The 19,975-nt window shown below is 40.1% G+C and overlaps 1 protein-coding gene across 7 annotated transcripts in view; it reads right to left on the bottom strand.

Annotated features, from left to right (window-relative positions):
- pde7a (phosphodiesterase 7A) overlaps positions 1–19,975 on the bottom strand; it is a 31,964-nt gene that overhangs the window by 4,351 nt on the left and 7,638 nt on the right. Inside the window, exons 1-6 of one of the 7 annotated variants that reach the window (XM_035909433.2) lie at positions 5,351–5,807; positions 5,179–5,239; positions 3,683–3,715; positions 2,395–2,484; positions 1,664–1,827; positions 1,487–1,550 (exon numbers count right to left, since the gene is read on the bottom strand). In XM_035909433.2, the coding sequence (XP_035765326.1) occupies positions 1,487–1,550; positions 1,664–1,827; positions 2,395–2,484; positions 3,683–3,715; positions 5,179–5,239; positions 5,351–5,419 (481 nt within the window). In that variant the 5' untranslated portion in view covers positions 5,420–5,807. Of the gene's footprint in view, positions 1–1,486; positions 1,551–1,663; positions 1,828–2,394; positions 2,485–3,682; positions 3,716–5,178; positions 5,240–5,350; positions 5,808–19,975 lie in introns of those variants that run through there. The other 6 variants (XM_006794571.3, XM_006794574.3, XM_006794572.3 and 3 more) reach the window with 6 other exon arrangements.

Raw genomic sequence — 19,975 nt, 5'->3', positions numbered from 1 at the left:
GAGGCAGCGCACACGTCACGCCTGCTCGCTAGCAGTAAATACACCAGAGTATTAGCTGCGCTATTTGCACACTGGTGCAATCAGACATCACATGGACACTGTACTATGCAGCCCGCAGATGAAAAGACCTGCTAATGGAGAAATGACTGACATTTCTCCCACGCACCACTGCCGAGTGCTGGAGTATGTCCCAACTGTCATACAGTAAGAGGCGGGGTACACCCTGGACAGGGCACCAGTCTGAGAAATTCAGGGCTACAGTGCATGTGTGAAAACAGCTTATGGAAAAATATTCTTGAGGATTTTAGAGGCTACAGGAGTACACACAGAAAGGAGGAGGGGCTAATTCCGAAGAGTATGCACTTCTATCCTGTTACACAGATAAATAAATATAGGGCCTCCACACCAATACACTTAAAATAATTTCAGTTTAGTTTAATACAAATCTAAATAATACAGCACTGTATTTCATTTTCTGTCAAGCCTGGGCTTTGCTTAGACATAAAACAGCTGATGTATATTTAAAGTAAAACAGTGACAAAGCTGCAGAGCTAATCCTAAAACTGTGCCAGGTATCAGATAGATGGCACCAGCGCTAACACTTTAAATCTCAACCAGAGGTCAGGATTCACCAGTCAGTGTGCACGACAATCAGCCACAACATTAAAACCGCCGACAGGTGGAGTGAATATTGATCATTTTGTTTCAACTCCTTCAGTGCTGTCATTCATGTGGGTGTTACTTTGATAAATGCCACTCGTGAAACATTGTTTCAGAGTCAGGACACGCACACCTTTTCTTCTTTTTACTTGGTCCCTTTAAGGATAGCCGCTGTGGATCATCTGCCTCCATCTTACTCTATCCATATCTATCCTCATGTGTCACACCAAACCTCTGCAGGTCCTCCTTCACTGCATCTGTGGTCTCAGTCTTTTCCTCCTGCCAGGTTGCTTCTTTTTCGTCCGACTGTCACAAAATCCTTTTTCAGTATATCCCTCATCCCTTCTATTTGCACGTCCAAACAATCTCAGACTTCCCTCTCTAACTTTGTATCCAAACTGCTCAATCTGATCTGAAATCTGCCTCATTCCCAACAAAAGCATTTTTAGCTCTGCCACCTCCCGCTCAGGAGGTGGCAGAGGTCTTTTTGTCATCCACCTTCACTCTAGTTCTTGCACACCCTCCACATTGTGTCGATCTGGCCTTTAAAGTCACGCAAATTTTGTAATCAGACTGCAAGTGTGAGGCTCCATGTGGATGTAGAGTGGCCATTACATTGCAACAACAGCGCATGCGTGACATTGTGCCGTCCGTGTCCACAACAGAGTAAAATCTTCACTTTGCACGTCTTGTGTCCGTTCCCCGATGGCTGTTTGGGTCACAAGGAGGAACTGCGGTTTTAACGTTGTGGCTGATTGATGTCAGTTAAGGCATCAAGGCATTTAGAACAACGTCTCAGAAGTCCTACAGATTATATTTTACCTACCATTTGTCAACCTATCGAAGAGGAAAATGTCAAAATTCCAATTCCCGACTTTTTCCAGCATGCACTACGATAGAGAAAAGAGAGAGTTTTACGTGAGGTTTGGAAAAAATAAATTATAAAAAGAAAATGTGCACTTCTGTTTTATTGTGGTGCCAAATATTACAAATAGTCCCATACTCTAGCCTGTCCAGTGTAATCTTCATCGAGGATGTGGAGGGGTATCTGCTGGGGGACTCCTCGCAGCAGACGGGACGAATGCAGGTATCTCTGGAAGCTGAGCAGCCTGTGGACCCGCCTTTCAGGATCATAGCTGGACGACGTGGAGCCGCAGCCCAGCCGTGCTGCGCACACAAACACACAGACGCACACGATATTTTACAAAGGATACAACATCTAAAACAGACGACAACGTTGGGGCATGTTCATTTCTAAACCTCGTTAGGCCTGGAGAATTACTTGGCTCGGACAAGCTTGGTGGGGATCTGACACCAACACAGCAATACACAAACAGTTGCTGCTGACACAGCCGCCCACTCATAAGCCTTTCGTCTGGGATCACACAGCAGACATGCTTTGTCAGTGGTCTCTCTCCCTCCTTCTCTCTCACACACGCACACACCCCACAAAAGGCACTGTGTCTGAGTAAACTGTCGCTGCAATCCAGAAACACGTCAGCGTGAGGTAGGATTAATCTTGGGTCAAAAATGTCAACAAGTACACTCAAACGTTTTCATTGAAAATGAAAGTGGTGCTTTATGGTGCACCTGTAAGCCTCAAACAAGGTTTATAGTAAGGCACACCTCAGAGACAAGAACATAGGCGTCTTTCAGTCACGCAGGACAGGACGAGTCTGTGACTCCTACCGGGGAGGCTGGTTTTTTTAGTCAAGATGCTCGGGCTGTACTCACTGTGAAGTGTTCGGAAGTCGATGCACAGGTACGGGTGGGAGCTTCTACGTTCCGGTTCAAATCCAACCTGACTTCTCACTCTCACATCTCCTAGAAGAAATCAACACTTATTTCCTCAAGATTCATACAGCGTGAAAAGAAGTCCAGAAGTGCATCCAATTAGTAATCTTGTGGCGCTATATCCTGGAGTTTATCTTGCTTTAGTGACACAAAGATGGGCTTTACCACATGACAATGTAGTAAATCTTCTTTCATTTGGATTCTTAAGAAGCTGAAACTTACTCTGGTTTTCTGGCAACATCCAAAGACAGAGCAAATATTTATATCTTACTAGTTGCTATTTTTGCAATTTCTGTTATTATAAACTGCTATTTCTCCCCATGTTTCTTGCTACCTGCCCTTTTTAGTAGCTTGTGCTTAAATTGTTTTAATGTCAAACACTTTTACTTCACTGTCACAGCCTCATAGCACTGAATCCTAAAAAAAAAAAAAAAAAAAAAATCAACAAAATCTTTCAAATTTGCTTTTTTCTAGAAAACCTACAGAAAACCATTTATTATACCTCAGAGTGTTGACAGAAAACCTACCCCACCCCCTCCCCAATCATGTCTCAGCTTTTCTAAACAAGGAAATAATCCTTCTTATGTGAAGCTTTGGAACTAAATCGTGACGTGTGACAGGACGCTGTGGTAAAACCCATCATCTCTGTACTCCCCAGCAAGCTAAAACAAGCAAGAGATTGTGAAAAATACTATTTGACCAAGACCCAGTGAGGACTACCCATGTGCGAGCACAGTCACACACAAGCACACACTCCCATGTTCCAGAAGAGGAAACTCAACGGACAGACAAGTCAAACAGCTGAGCATGCAATGCCATGTCAGGGCAGTCTGCTCTACTATTAGTACTTCGAGCCACTGAGAAGGATCTATAGCCGATCTGTGACTGGTTTTAGTAGTCAGGCAGAGAAACAGAGACAGGCTCCAAACTCAGACCTAACAGACGGCGGCCGGCCTGCTTGCTTGCTTGCTTGTAGGCTGCAGTCGAGAGCAGTGAGAGCACAGTGAGGTGACAGGATGGTGCTATGACTGATGCAGCAAATGCTAGTGTGTTGTTCCAGGCAACACTGTATGTACAGCAAGACTCTATACTGCAGTATACTGATTAAAGGTGCGATGGTATGCTTCCAGCATAGCACTTAAAATTGTGTCACATGTGCATCAGTTTATCAACAACAACAAAAAAAGCAGTCACACCAGTGTGTTCCCACAACCACCTTGTTACTTACTTGCAAACAGCTGTTTGAATACTACACAAGCTCCTATCAAAATACCAAAAACTAAGAATTACTATTCACAGCATAGTGGCGCTAAACATTACTTTGAAAAGCTATTTATGAATGTTTAGTTTCGATTGCACAATATGAATTCTGCAAAAATAAACAAAAAACACCACAATTCATGCACTTTTAGGCAGTCGTCATATGCCCATATGTATGCACATCTGTCACATCTGCAGATGCAAACACACGTGCTCGTGCCCAGAGCGCGTCTGTCTGCGCGAGTTTGCGTGATTAGTGCGTTTTGAGTGTCAAAGGGTCCACGTCTCCCCTATGGTGCATTAGTGCTGGAGCTCTGGGGTGAATGTAGGTCATGTCATTATAACTGATGAGGCAAAAGCTCTGAGTCCTGCTATTTGAAAGCACATCAGCATTAACTTGGCAGACTGAACCCAGGCCCGGGCCAGCACCCGTCTGCATTAGCGTGCCTCTCCTTACACTTAATTTAATCTGAAAATCTACACACACAGATGCTTTATGCCTGTGACATATGAGACTGCCATCATACTTAGCTAAGTAAAATGATTAAAAAGCTAAAGCTCCTTCACTCAGCTCAATGAAATGCTGTTATTATGACTAGATTAGGCAGCAGTCGACTCATGATCATCCCGGAAAGAAACAAAGTATGACAATAATATGTTGTTTTTGTTTTTTTTCCACATAAGTCAAGCAGTTCAAGAAAGCCACCAAATATAGACGCTGAACTGCGTCTAATACTGATAGCTCCCTGCCCGCTCACTACATTTCATAGCAGCAATCTAAAATATCCAAGAAGAATACAGACAGGATAGCACTTCAAGCAATTCTACTCTTCTTCTTTGCTGCTACCTCCCAGCCAACAAGTATGATATGAGGTGCCAAAAGTTCCATGCAAGACAGCATCCTTGTTTAGTACACATACCTCAGGGGTATAACCAGGCTCTAATCGTACCATTATCCCCAGTAACCTTATTGATTACGGAGCTGAACTGGCTGCTTCGTAGATGCATTTGACTCCATCTGCCTGGCAGAGCTATGAACCTTCATCCTCACATCCATTTTCTAAACTGCTTATCCTCTTTAGGGTGAGAGTGTGAATGGACATGCACGAATGCACGCATATGTACACAAAAAAATAACCTCAGCCAAAGACGCTTTAGTTTATTTACAGTTAAAATAAAAACCCTATGCTCATCACATATCTGATTGAACTTTTAAGTCTGAAGACTACTGATACACATGCATGCACGCACACACACACACCCTGAACCCTATCGTGACTTAAAGATTAAAAAAGGCCAGGGATTGAAAGGATTCTGGACATGCCCTTAAATGTGCATCTCAGTGCTTTTATTTTAACAATAAGAAATGGAGACGATCACAGAGAAGGTAAACCTTCCGAGGTCTTGAAGCAGTGTGACTGTGTCTCTACTGTGTGTATGTAGAAAGAGCAGGTTAACACTTACCTAGCATACGAATATACAGCGCTGTCTGGTCAGAGCTGTCGTAGGAGATGGCCCCTCGTCTCTGAGCAGGAGAGAAAAAAAGAAGAAGAAACGAAAAGAAAACATCAGCTATTGTTCAACCGATACAGTGCAACGCACTTACAAATACTGCCGAACAACAAAGAGGTCCCACCTGTCCAAAACCACGTGTGAAGTATAACAGTCCCTGATCACCAATAAAGACCAGTGGTGCTTGAAACATCACTTCTTTTTATTGGTTCAATAAATAATTGTAAACCTGAGCCCTGCAGCTGTTTTCTTACTATAACAATCACAGTGCAACAGGCGCAGCCCAAAACACTTCTTCTGAAACAGAAACATGTGACTTATTATTATTTTTCTTTTTACATTTTAATGCATATGCAGGACTTGATAAGAGGAGGGTGGTGTAATGCTTCTGCTGCAGGTTCTAATCTCCAGTGTGTACTCTGTACACTCTGGTGTTATACTGATAAACATGCTCTAGCACCGTGTCATCAGCCTGATTCGGCACTGCTATCAGTCATGTGAGAAACACATGTGCTATTTGGGGACACACACACACACACACACACACACACACACACACACACACACACACACACACACACACACACACACACACACACACACACACACACACACACACACACACACACACACACACACACACACACACACACACACACACACACACACACACACACACACACACACACACACACACACACACCTACGTGTTTTCGTGATATATCAGCACGTATGACAGAAATGTGACAAATGGGAACGTGCCTTTCCGAAGGTCCTAGAGGCATGGGAATCACAAAAGGTTTGACCCATGCTTCCAGGAACACGCCCATCTGTTGAGATTTTGGCTAGGGCTAAATTTTGGTCAAACCTGAATTTACTGCTACTTGTGAGGACACTGTCAGGTTTATGTGACTTATGAGTACCATAAGGTCACACACTGATATTTCATGTTTAGGTGAATTGTGAAGCCCATGGAAACACATAATTTTCAAGTATACATGACTTATAAGGACCAGGTAAGGGTAGGTTCTGTATTTTTAGCTTGGCTCCTTTTGAGATTACAATATAATAGGCATGGATGCACAATAGTAATGCTCACCAGTCGGGTAACTTCTGACAGAAATATCAGACATTTATGTGTTAATAAAACAGTAAATCTGAGCTGTGTAGAGACTTAAAAAAAGACATAGGTCAAATGTGGTCAGTCTACTTTTTAAGTCTTAATATTGTAATGCATTAATTCATTTTGTAGTGAATGTTCATGTGAATAAAAACGTGGAACATTATCTGCCTTTCTTATCATTTAATTGCAAAAAGCACCCAGCATAAAACACAGATTTATGAGTAAGAACAATGCAATACAGAAAACTGCAATACTGACATAACTGTGGAAGTAACAAAGTATCTCTCTTGCTTGTTTCTTTTTTTCTTGCATCTTTCTTTTAATGCTATGATCCTGTTGTGGATGTAGTACCTTATGAGAACCCAGTCTCTGCCTTTCAGAGCTGCCGGCTCTGCTTGGAGGCAGCAGTCACATTCCTTTTTACCTGGTACTTTGCAGCTTGTTATGAAGTGAAACGTGCCGCTCAGCAACCTTCACTTCATCATTTGTCCACTTGATTCTCACCTTCCCAGCTGTCATAAATGGAAACAAAAGAAAATATCTTAATGTGAATGCAAAATGTTCTTAAACCTTGCTTTCTACTGGAGCACTTTAAAGGAGCAATAAGCACAATTCATCATACTTAGGTTGAAGGAATTAAAAATGGCTATGTGAAGAACTAGAGGTGTAATTACATCTGGAGTACAGCATGAAGTCATAATCCCTCTCTCTGTGTTGATCTCCAGCCATAGACTTTGGTTTGGTTTACAGGCAGTGCACAACAGCACACCTAGCAGTGAAAAGATATTGCTTATTGCTCCTTTAAGGATGCTTGGAATGAACCATTTGAAGTGCTGTGTTCTGCTGGGAATCAAATAAGATGAAATGATTCATGATAAAAGCTCTCAACAGTGTCATGTCTGAAAACAATAAACTTGTCCTTTGACAACAAGTATATTCAGCTAAAACATTTTGTATTTGGGTGCGTTTACCCCTTCTTGGTGAAGTGTTGCTAATGTTTTTGTTGTCCAGGGTGATTGAGGCAGAGGTGCCCTTCATGTTGTCCAGGGCAGCTGAGTAAAGCGTGTGGCTTGGAACCCCAGAATACTTGGTCCTTGAGCCTTTGAAAAGTAACAGTGAAATATGAGAATCAATGCATGCAATAGGTCTGTTTGCTTTTTTCTCTGCATTGTAGGAAAAGTCAGCGTTGGGCAGTGTGTAATTCTAAAATTAAGGGGCTAAGGGGCTCAAGAGTTGTAATCGGAAGGTTGCCGGTTCGAGCCCCGGCTCCGACAGTCTTGGTCATTGTGTCCTTGGGCAAGACACTTCACCCGTTGCCTACTGGTGGTGGTCAGAGGGCCCATGTCCTCATGTCCTTCACAGCTTAAAACAATATGAGGACAATGTAACACACACACTACAATCACTGGTCCTACCATATGAGGACTTCTACTTAAACACACTCATGTCCTTCACAGCTTAAAACAATATGAGGACATGACGACTGAACACATGTAGAGTTCATGTTCCTGACTTCTTACTTCTCCTGCTGTTGTCAATAAAAGCTCTAAACCCAACACTGATGTAAAGCCATCTATTTCCCCAGAAATTAAATCATGTAAACTGATCAGTGGGAGGTTAAATGGAAAAAAACATGTGTAAAAGGACAAAAATATCAAATGTAGTCAGAATAAAGATCAAGCTGATGCTTTAAGGGAAAGTTTGGACTAACATATGGTATAGACAATTACTTTCTCCTAATGCTAATGTTGATTTTGGTTAACTTTGACTCAAACTGATTGTTTTAATACAATCAAAGTGCATTTCATTTATGCACTAGGCCCAACTGACACATATACTTGATACCAAATACAAAAAAATAATGTGTAACCTGTTGGAAGAATGAAGTGGGTATGTCACTCACCAATTGGTCTGTACAAAGTTGAGACAGGACCTCAGCACTTGGTGTCTGCAACAAAAGACAACAATATAATGTCAGAAACATTCAGTTCTGCTACCCGACTAGATAATTAACTACAGATCATATTTGTATGAGTGAACATTATTACAGAAGGATCTGACTTCCTTATACCAGATTCTATAGAAACTTAACACTGTACAGTTCTGCTACCCAACAATATGAGGACAGTGTAACACACACACTACAATCACTGGTCCTACCATATGAGGACTTCTACTTAAACACACTCATGTCCTTCACAGCTTAAAACAATATGAGGACAATGTAACACACATTACAATCACTGGTCCCACCACACGAGGAAGGCAACTGAAACACACTCATGTCCTTCACAGCTTAAAACAATATGAGGACATGACGACTGAACACATGTAGAGTTCATGTTCCTGACTTCTTACTTCTCCTGCTGTTGTCAATAAAAGCTCTAAACCCAACACTGATGTAAAGCCATCTATTTCCCCAGAAATTAAATCATGTAAACTGATCAGCGGGAGGTTAAATGGACAAAAACATGTGTAAAAGGACAAAAATATCAAATGTAGTCAGAATAAAGATCAAGCTGATGCTTTAAGGGAAAGTTTGGACTAACAAATGGTATAGACAGTTACTTTCTCCTAATACTAATGTTGATTTTGGTTAACTTTGACTCAAACTGATTGTTTTAATACAATCAAAGTGCATTTCATTTATGCACTAGGCCCAACTGACACATATACTTGATACCAAATACAAAAAAATAATGTGTAACCTGTTGGAAGAATGAAGTGGGTATGTCACTCACCAATTGGTCTGAAGGAGGTTGAGACAGGACCTCAGCACTTGGTGTCTGCAACAAAAGACAACAATACAACGTCAGAAACATTCTGTACTGTAAATCCCGACTAGATAATTAACTACAGATCATATTTGTATGAGTGAACATTATTACAGAAGGATCTGACTTCCTTATACCAGATTCTATAGAAACTTAACACTGTACAGTTCTGCTACCCAACAATATGAGGACAGTGTAACACACACACTACAATCACTGGTCCTACCATATGAGGACTTCTACTTAAACACACTCATGTCCTTCACAGCTTAAAACAATATGAGGACAATGTAACACACATTACAATCACTGGTCCCACCACACGAGGAAGGCAACTGAAACACACTCATGTCCTTCACAGCTTAAAACAATATGAGGACATGGCGACTGAACACATGTAGAGTTCATGTTCCCGACTTCTTACTTCTCCTGCTGTTGTCAATAAAAGCTCTAAACCCAACACTGATGTAAAGCCATCTATTTCCCCAGAAATTAAATCATGTAAACTGATCAGCGGGAGGTTAAATGGACAAAAACATGTGTAAAGGGACAAAAATATCAAATGTAGTCAGAATAAAGATCAAGCTGATGCTTTAAGGGAAAGTTTGGACTAACAAATGGTATAGACAATTACTTTCTCCTAATGCTAATGTTGATTTTGGTTAACTTTGACTCAAACTGATTGTTTTAATACAATCAAAGTGCATTTCATTTATGCACTAGGCCCAACTGACACATATACTTGATACCAAATACAAAAAAATAATGTGTAACCTGTTGGAAGAATGAAGTGGGTATGTCACTCACCAATTGGTCTGAAGGAGGTTGAGACAGGACCTCAGCACTTGGTGTCTGCAACAAAAGACAACAATATAACGTCAGAAACATTCTGTACTGTAAATCCCGACTAGATAATTAACTACAGATCATATTTGTATGAGTGAACATTATTACAGAAGGATCTGACTTCCTTATACCAGATTCTATAGAAACTTAACACTGTACAGTTCTGCTACCCAACAATATGAGGACAATGTAACACACACACTACAATCACTGGTCCTACCATATGAGGACTTCTACTTAAACACACTCATGTCCTTCAAAGCTTAAAACAATATGAGGACATGACGACTGAACACATGTAGAGTTCATGTTCCTGACTTCTTACTTCTCCTGCTGTTGTCAATAAAAGCTCTAAACCCAACACTGATGTAAAGCCATCTATTTCCCCAGAAATTAAATCATGTAAACTCATCAGTGGGAGGTTAAATGGACAAAAACATGTGTAAAAGGACAAAAATATCAAATGTAGTCAGAATAAAGATCAAGCTGATGCTTTAAGGGAAAGTTTGGACTAACAAATGGTATAGACAATTACTTTCTCCTAATGCTAATGTTGATTTTGGTTAACTTTGACTCAAACTGATTGTTTTAATACAATCAAAGTGCATTTCATTTATGCACTAGGCCCAACTGACACATATACTTGATACCAAATACAAAAAAATAATGTGTAACCTGTTGGAAGAATGAAGTGGGTATGTCACTCACCAATTGGTCTGTACAAGGTTGAGACAGGACCTCAGCACTTGGTGTCTGCAACAAAAGACAACAATATAATGTCAGAAACATTCTGTACTGTAAATCCCGACTAGATAATTAACTACAGATCATATTTGTATGAGTGAACATTATTACAGAAGGATCTGACTTCCTTATACCAGATTCTATAGAAACTTAACACCGTACAGTTCTGCTACCCAACAATATGAGGACAGTGTAACACACACACTACAATCACTGGTCCTACCATATGAGGACTTCTACTTAAACACACTCATGTCCTTCACAGCTTAAAACAATATGAAGACAATGTAACACACATTACAATCACTGGTCCCACCACACGAGGAAGGCAACTGAAACACACTCATGTCCTTCACAGCTTAAAACAATATGAGTACATGACGACTGAACACATGTAGAGTTCATGTTCCTGACTTCTTACTTCTCCTGCTGTTGTCAATAAAAGCTCTAAACCCAACACTGATGTAAAGCCATCTATTTCCCCAGAAATTAAATCATGTAAACTGATCAGCGGGAGGTTAAATGGACAAAAACATGTGTATAAGGACAAAAATATCAAATGTAGTCAGAATAAAGATCAAGCTGATGCTTTAAGGGAAAGTTTGGACTAACAAATGGTATAGACAATTACTTTCTCCTAATGCTAATGTTGATTTTGGTTAACTTTGACTCAAACTGATTGTTTTAATACAATCAAAGTGCATTTCATTTATGCACTAGGCCCAACTGACACATATACTTGATACCAAATACAAAAAAATAATGTGTAACCTGTTGGAAGAATGAAGTGGGTATGTCACTCACCAATTGGTCTGAAGGAGGTTGAGACAGGACCTCAGCACTTGGTGTCTGCAACAAAAGACAACAATATAACGTCAGAAACATTCTGTACTGTAAATCCCGACTAGATAATTAACTACAGATCATATTTGTATCAGTGAATATTATTACAGAAGGATCTGACTTCCTTATACCAGATTCTATAGAAACTTAACACCGTACAGTTCTGCTACCCAACAATATGAGGACAGTGTAACACACACACTACAATCACTGGTCCTACCATATGAGGACTTCTACTTAAACACACTCATTTTCCTTCACAGCTTAAAACAATATGAGAACAATGTAACACACACTACAATCACTGGTCCTACCATATGAGGACTTCTATTTTCCTGTTGGAGGTTGAGACAGGATGGAGGGACAGCAGGGTAGTAGCTCGCACAAATGATTCTATTGGCACAAGAGGGAAGTGAGATTAATGAACTGAACACAACAGACTCTTTCAAAATAAAACAGGAAACATGGCATGAAAATACAAACGTGGTAATATACAGCCCTAACATAAATTCCTTAAAACGATGTTAATAACGTTATGCCAAAGTCAGCTAACCCACCACCAAACATAAGAAACTCAAAAACTTTAGAATAAAGTCAGAAACGCTGGGCCAGAAACCCAGACCGTGAGCGAATAACTATAATACTATTGATTTGTGCTAAATACGAAAACATTAATATTATCATTTAAATCCCCCCAAACATATCTTGTGTTGAAAAAAATGTGTGTTGCAGTTAGCTACACTTAAAAAGAGCTTAGGCTGACTGTCTCTGCAGTTGAAGATGCAGAGCACATGCTAGGCCGCAGGTCCCTTTAACTCCAGTGGGAATTTAAGAACAGTTAAATTTAACTTCTAATATCTATTGTTGAAGATAAATCTTAAGTAATTTTTTAACATTTATCATCATTCACCACTTTCAGTTTGTTCAAATCGATTGTGCATTGTTTTAATTCCGTTTAACTAACGTTAATTAGCTTGTTAAACATACAACTTTACCTTGCGAAGTGTGCGTCGAATCATGGATATCAAAGGTAAATACATACGTCAAGATAAATCTCTCCTGAGTGCTGAAGGTCCCGGATGTGCCGTTCACGCAGAGCTCAAGCGAGTTGGTATCTTGCCGTGACCAGCAGCTCTTTGGTTGAGGCTTTCGAACAATCAGATGCAGCTTTACTCACTTGTTGACCAATCACAGACGTCGTTCTATGCTCCACTGACGAAATGCTGCATCCTCTCACCAGCCACGGACTCTCCTCGTCCATTTAACAACAAAAACACAGCAACACGTGCTGTATTTGAGGTAGGAACACTTGAGAACTGTCACAATGTTTTGCAAACTGCTGTTACAGTTAATTTCGTTCCGTTAATTTGTTTGGTACCTATTGTTAAGTAACACTTGGTACACATGTGGTTAGCTTGCTGGTCTAGTTTAAGTTAGCATGGGCATGCTGTTCACTGATGGAGTAAGGCCAAATTTGTCTTGATATTGTCAGTGTGTTATCATAAACATGTCCTAATTTGTTATGAAAAGAAGAGCAGCACCCCTAGACCCCCAGGTGAAAATACAGATAATAGATAAGCAATTTAAGAAAATAAGTATAATGTGTATAATAAATGATTTTACTGTCACTTTCCTGGGTCTGTTGACCCAGCGTTTTAAGTTTTAGTTTGTTTGGATGTCGATGTTTATTTATAAGTTCTTTAGGTTAGCTAAGTTCATTTGTTTATTAGATTACCCTTGTTATGTCTGTTTTATTGTGAAAGTCCTTTTCCTATATCCAGTGTGTCTAGTTTTGTTTCCCCTTATCTTGTTAGGTCTGATTTGTCCCAGCTGTTCCTCATCCCCTCATTATCTCTCTGTGTACTTACAGTGGCTTGCAAATGTATTCGTCCCCCTTTTCCACATTTTGTCACATTACTGCCACAAACATGAATCAATTTTAATGGAATCCAATTGCAGCAAAAGGTGGTTCTACAAAGTATTGACTCGGGGGGCTGAATAATTACGCACACCCCAGTTTTCAGTTATTTATTTGTAAAAAATGTTTGGAATCATGTATGATTTTCGTTCCACTTCTCACGTGTACACCACTTTGTATTGGTCTTTCACGTGGAATTCCAATAAAATTGATTCATGTTTGTGGCTGTAATGTGACAAAATGTGGGAAAGTTCAAGGGGGCCGAATACTTTTGTAAGCCATGCTGTGGATTAATAAGACATGCTGTGGATTAATAACTAATAAGTATGATTCAGTGCAGAGAGGTCTATTAACACATAGTGAGTGAGAAAGGTGACTGGAAAGGAAAAAACTCAGTGCATCATGGGAATCCCCCGGCAGCCTGGATTCAGGAGACGGACACTATCTCTACTTTCAAGATTAGGCTTAAAACTTTCCTTTTTGCTAAAGCATATAGTTAGGGCTGGACCAGGTGACCCTGAATCCTCCCTTAGTTATGCTGCAATAGACGTAGGCTGCTGGGAATTCCCATGATGCATTGAGTTTTTCCTTTCCAGTCACCTTTATAACTCAGTATGTGTTAATAGACCTCTCTGCATTGAATCATATCTGTTATTAACCTCTGTCTCTCTTCCACAGCATGTCTTTCATCCTGTTTTCCTTCTCTCACCCCAACTGGTTGCAACAGATGGCCGCCCCTCCCTGAGCCTGGTTCTGCCAGAGGTTTCTTCCTGTTAAAAGGGAGTTTTTCCTTCCCACTGTTGCCAAAGTGCTTGCTCATAGGTGGTCATATGATTGTTGGGTTTTTCTCTGTACCTATGAAGGGCCTTGAGGCGACTTTTTTTTGTGATTTGGCGCTATATAAATAAAATTGAATTGAAATTGAATTGTACTGCTGCATACTGTGACATTTACAGTTGCTTAGTTAATTAAGTGACTTAATTACTCACTTTTATTTACTAATTTAATTACTAAATGAAGCTGGAATTGTGCATTCTGCAGTTTTTAATAGTGTGTTATTAGTTTTTAAAGAAGCAATATGCATTTTATACTATATTGTAAAAAGTATAAGGTAAGTTGAATTTAAAATATAATGAAGTGTTGACTTTTTTCATCAATTCTTGTAGATACACAGAGTCGAGACTGAGCCTGATGATCATACTGAATCAGATGACAGCGGCAGGAATCTCCAAGTTCAACTGCAGATTGCAGATGCAATTATATTAATGCAGATTAATATAAACTCTTCAAGGGTCAAAATCTGCACACACATCATTCTGCATACTGAAGGTCAGAAAATTTGTGCATTGATCTTGAGAAGTAAGACTCATTAATTAATAGTAATATAATTAGACAAATGTTGAAACTTTATATTTCGAGACATTTTGTCAACAACAAAAAAAAACAAGATGTGCAGGCACTGATAACTGAATCTAAAAACCTTCATTTTTGTCAAGATTTGCCTGATTTAACTGTTGTTACCCCTGCTTATAGCTCACCCTAAAATATATAGAAATGGTTAAAAGTTTTTGATATGTGTTAGAATGATTGTTTAATTGGCAAGGTTTGAACGAACAATTTTTAGAAGCCTCAAATCTTATCTGTTATTATTCCACGAATGATTCAAATAAAGTTCACCTCCATTTCAACATTGAATACGACTGTGGACATAAGAGCTAAAAGGTGCTGTCCACGCATGTGTCCGCTAAGCCCCAGAAGGGTATAACCTGGGTCAAATGTGTTATTGTGTCTGACACACCTACAATATGAGGACTCGCAGAGTGACGTCACTGAAAGTGTGTTTAAAGTGTGTTAAGTTCCAAAACTGGCCAGTAGGTGCGAAAACTGAAAATGAGGAAAAACGCTAAACACACTTAAACACACTTTTTCATAAAATTGTGATGTTTCAGGACTTTCGAGATTTTTGGTTTGGGAGCATGTTGGGAGCCTCTAGAACACTTTAGAAGGCTCAGAAAAATGAGGACCTCAAAAATGTCCTCATTTTTCTGAGCGTCCTCATTTTGTGAGTGTGTTATCATAAAATTGTCCTAAGATGTCATGAAAACAAGTACACACACACACACACACACACACACACACACACACACACACACACACACACACACACACACCAATAGAATGTTTTTGATGTGTGAGGTTCTTATATAACTTAAAGCAGTGGTTCTTAACCTGGGTTCGATCGAACCCTAGGGGTTCGGTGAGTTGGTCTCAGGGGTTTGGCAGAGCCTCCACCGTGACATGCACGGCTCATTTTGTGCACCAATAAAAAACATATCTATGTCTTGAATTTGAAAAAAATCACATTTTATTCTTCACTAAAGAGGGGTTCAGTGAATGCGCATATAAAACTGGTGGGGTTCGGTACCTCCAACAAGGTTAAGAACCACTGACTTAAAGATTTGCCTCAAAGCATAGTTTGAAAATGCAGAAGTATTAAAAGTATAGATATATTTTCTAAAGTTATTTATTCTGATGTCAGCACGTGAATGCTGACTATGGTGGAATTGACAGCTTGTACAGATGTGACGGACCAGCTAGCAACAAGTCAACTTATCAGCTTAATAGTCTAAACTCAGAGCTTCTGGCAGCTGCTTCATAAAAGACTTTTTTTTTCTTCTTCTTCTTAAAAGCAGTTACAGGAAGTGTTTAGTGGCCATCTGCTAACTGTTTATTCAATAAAGTCTGAGCTAAATCTAGATTTGGACATTTAATTTAGACTTTGTATTCCATGTCAGAGTCGCCAAGGAAAAAGAAAATGATGAAAAACCTTTTCAATGCAAGACAAAAGCAGAGGGAGCATTATGTGTAAATAACATTAAACAACACTCAGTCCTTTCTAAATAGTACCCCTGTGTTAGGATTCGGTCTATGCCTTCAATAATCCAAAAAGCTCACTTTAAAGCAGTGGACTAAGACAGGCCACAACCAGACTTGCACTATGATGAATAAATCTTTAACGTGCATTGAACGACACCCGTTCATTTACTTAACCGTCATTCAGTTCAGGATGGAGCCTATCCCAGCTGTCAACAAGCAAGCATTGTGATACACCCTGAACAGGTCGCCCGTCCATCACAAGAGGCAAACAACCAATCACACCCACATTCACACCTACAGCCAGTTCAGAATCACCAGTTAACCAAACGTGATTATCTTAGGACTGTGGGAGGAAGCAGGAGGACCCGGGGGAGATCCCACACAAATACAGATACCCCTCCCCATAAAAGAAAAAGCACATCTGGGAACTTTATTTATATTATTGTTCCTTGCACACAAAGACAGAGAAAGAGTTTCATGAAATTTACTGAAACGCAATTTAGTAGCAATTTCAAAAGCAAAATTAACTTCACTGCACGGAACTCTTCTGGAATATCACTTTTACTGCTTACTGTAACCCACGAACATGAAATACCACGTAATGCTGTAACTTCCTGAAATACTTCTCTCAGTCAACACTGGGTTCAGCATCACATCCAAACAAATCACAATACCATTTCCTGTAAAGTAATGCACTTGACGCATCATGTTTTAAAATATGTAAATACTTCCTCAATATGCGTCAGCAGTGCAGCAAACGGCTTTGGTACACGGGCTGCAGATACATTTTTAATGCATTGGGGAAAAAGAAAAGAAGAATAAATCAGAAAAGAAGAATAAACCAGAAAAGAAGAATAAACCAGAAAAGAAGAATAAACCAGGAAATAAACCATTTAGGTTATTCGGGTTTCGAGAGAGATGGTTATCTCAGATCTTTTGTGGAATTCCCAAATATTCCATTCAATTTGAATAGTGCTTTTATTGACTATGGAAAGCAAATGAGTTGAAGAAACATTGAAAAAATGTTCCAGCAAACCATGTTTACTTCTTTATCCATGCATCCATCCATCTTAATTGCTTATACAACTTAGGGTTGCAGGAGGTCAGCAGTCTATCCCAGGGTACACTCTGGGCTGGGATAACAATCCATTAGAGGATAAAATTTTTACTTCTATTCTCTGCACAAAAACAAAATCCAGTCCTAACTAGTATTCCAGTGCATGAAGGCAGCTGCGACAATAGTGTTACTTGCACAGCAGTAGCTATAGCAGGCACGACTGCCGTAAATACATATTTGCTCTGTTGACAGACAGCTGCCCAAGGCTACAGTGAGGTGCTGGCTCACCTCTCTGTGCACTTTACACATCCTGGCCCCCCTCCAGGTCAACTCTTCACTCACCCTAATGGGGCTACCCTTGTCTAGAGTTACCCCTTTCACAGAGATCCTGCATAACTGGAAGATTACCTCACTGATTGACTCGGTCCCAGACTTACGGCTCTCTACTAGGACAAACTGTTTTTTAAAAAGGAAGATGTTTTGGTCCACTGACAACCAACCTGTTCACTGTATACAACTCTAAAGAACAAAAGGGCCTTACTGGATCCTTAACCCTCCAGGTTAACACAGGGCACCCTTCACTCAAAGCACTCTAATGAAAAGAGAGCATATTTTTATATAAAGGACAGTTATAATAAAAATAGATTTAAAAAGGCAAAACTAGGAAGCTCTGTATTATGGTCCACAACTACAGAGTACAGCAATGGGCTTGATGAATGTGTCTAATCTGCGGCCATTTAACAACAGCCGGCAGGTCACACCAACAACAAACACATGCAAAAACACAAATGCTCTGGCTTGTACACTCATTACCTCATGTAATTAGGATTACTGTGAATCTTTCACACACACACAGATATACACCTAACAATGTCTGTACTCTAAGCTCATGACAGCCACCAATCCAAAGCTAATATTTTACTGCCTAGCAAACAGCTTGACTCAGGGTGGGTAATGTGCAAAGCTGTATTTTAGTGTCAACAGGCCTCTGTGTTTACACATGGCGCAGTGTTTAGTGTGAGCATTATAGATTGTGGGTATGTTATGCATGGGGCTAGTGTGTGTGCGTGTGTGTGTGTGTGTGTGTGTGTGTGTGTAAGATGGGAGTTGGAATAGGCTGCAACACATGTGGGAACTGTATAATGCTGGCTAAGAGTGGGTATGAAGAGTGACCAGCCCTGCTAACACAGCTAGCACCAACAAAACCTTTTGCCCGGCGACACACACACACACAGCCAGTTGGCGCTTTCTGCCATGACCTCCCTTGTACAACAAGTTGGCGAGAGCTGCACTTTGTGTATGTCACATTCTCACTGTGAACAGAAGGGAAAGTCACATTTTACCCTTGAAATGGCCAGCCCACAACACACCCACACACAGAGACACACACACACACACACACACACACACCCCCACATACCCTTGACACGCCTTGCTGCACCAACACACAAAGCCAGACAACCATGGGCCTGTCATGGTCCAACAAGAAGTTAAGTCACTTTTTTAAGCTTTGCGCTTCTGGCATTTATGCTTCACAGCTGTGACTGAGATAAGAAGACAGATGCAAGATATCAACTGATGAACTTGAGCTAAATGTCACATCCACACTTAATTTATTAAACTACTATTAGATTACTATGACCTGGATGACTGAGAACCTACACAGATTTATTAAAGTTTAAAGAACAGTGTTTATTCACTTTAATTAACCACAAAATTGAAATTACAGCATATAAAAAGACGTCCAGCACTGAGCTTCTTTTTGTTTTTAATTGGTAATTAAAGTTTTGTTTTATTTCTTACGGTAGTTTGAGGGGATTTTTTTTTTTTTAATTAGTTAAATGGGTCAACAACCTTTTTTTAAAAAAAATCAAGGCTTTAGAGACTGAAAAAGCATTAGTGCACATTATGCAAACTATATGGTGCACACAAGAAAAACAAGATGTCTTGATTTTCTTGCACGTAACAATACAAGCCTTAGAGTGTCAGGTAGATACTAGTGAATGCCCTTTTTCATGTCATGACCAAAACTTGTTTGATTTGTTTCCCAATGACTTTAATACAGTTAAAGTTACTCCGAGCTGCTTCGAGCTGTCCTCCAAGAAACTGCAGCTTTAGAAACTCTGACTTCACTCTGGAGCAGTGCCAGTTTGCATTTGACCAACAGCCTCAGGGATGAAACAAGGCAGAGCCCAGATTAAAATGTCTTGCAAGTTTCTGTTCCCCTTTAGCATTCTCTTTAAACATTAGGTTAAAGCAAAACAGGGGTGTGATGGGTGAAACGTGACTCAATGGGCTGGAAAGCAATGAAGTCACCATCCAGCCATTTCTGGTGTGTTCAAGATAGTTTTACACGACACTTTTGTACTCTCTCCTGATCACCCCGAGCATTATAGCTACCAAAAAACAGTGATACGTGTGTACAGGATATGCTAATCTTGCCATCTAGATTTTCTAATAACTTGTAATAACTGCAAATGGAGTGAGTAAACACAGTGTGAAGTTGTTAGCCTTGCATGAGGAGGCAAAATGAGGACAGTTACAAGTCCAGATGGCATGTGAGTGAG

Source organism: Neolamprologus brichardi, chromosome 9 (genome assembly GCF_056152115.1).
Source record: "Neolamprologus brichardi isolate AB-2024 chromosome 9, ASM5615211v1, whole genome shotgun sequence".
NCBI classification, from domain to species: Eukaryota; Metazoa; Chordata; class Actinopteri; order Cichliformes; family Cichlidae; genus Neolamprologus; species Neolamprologus brichardi.
Note: the sequence above shows the minus strand (reverse complement) of the source record. Positions and strands in the feature narration are given on the sequence as shown.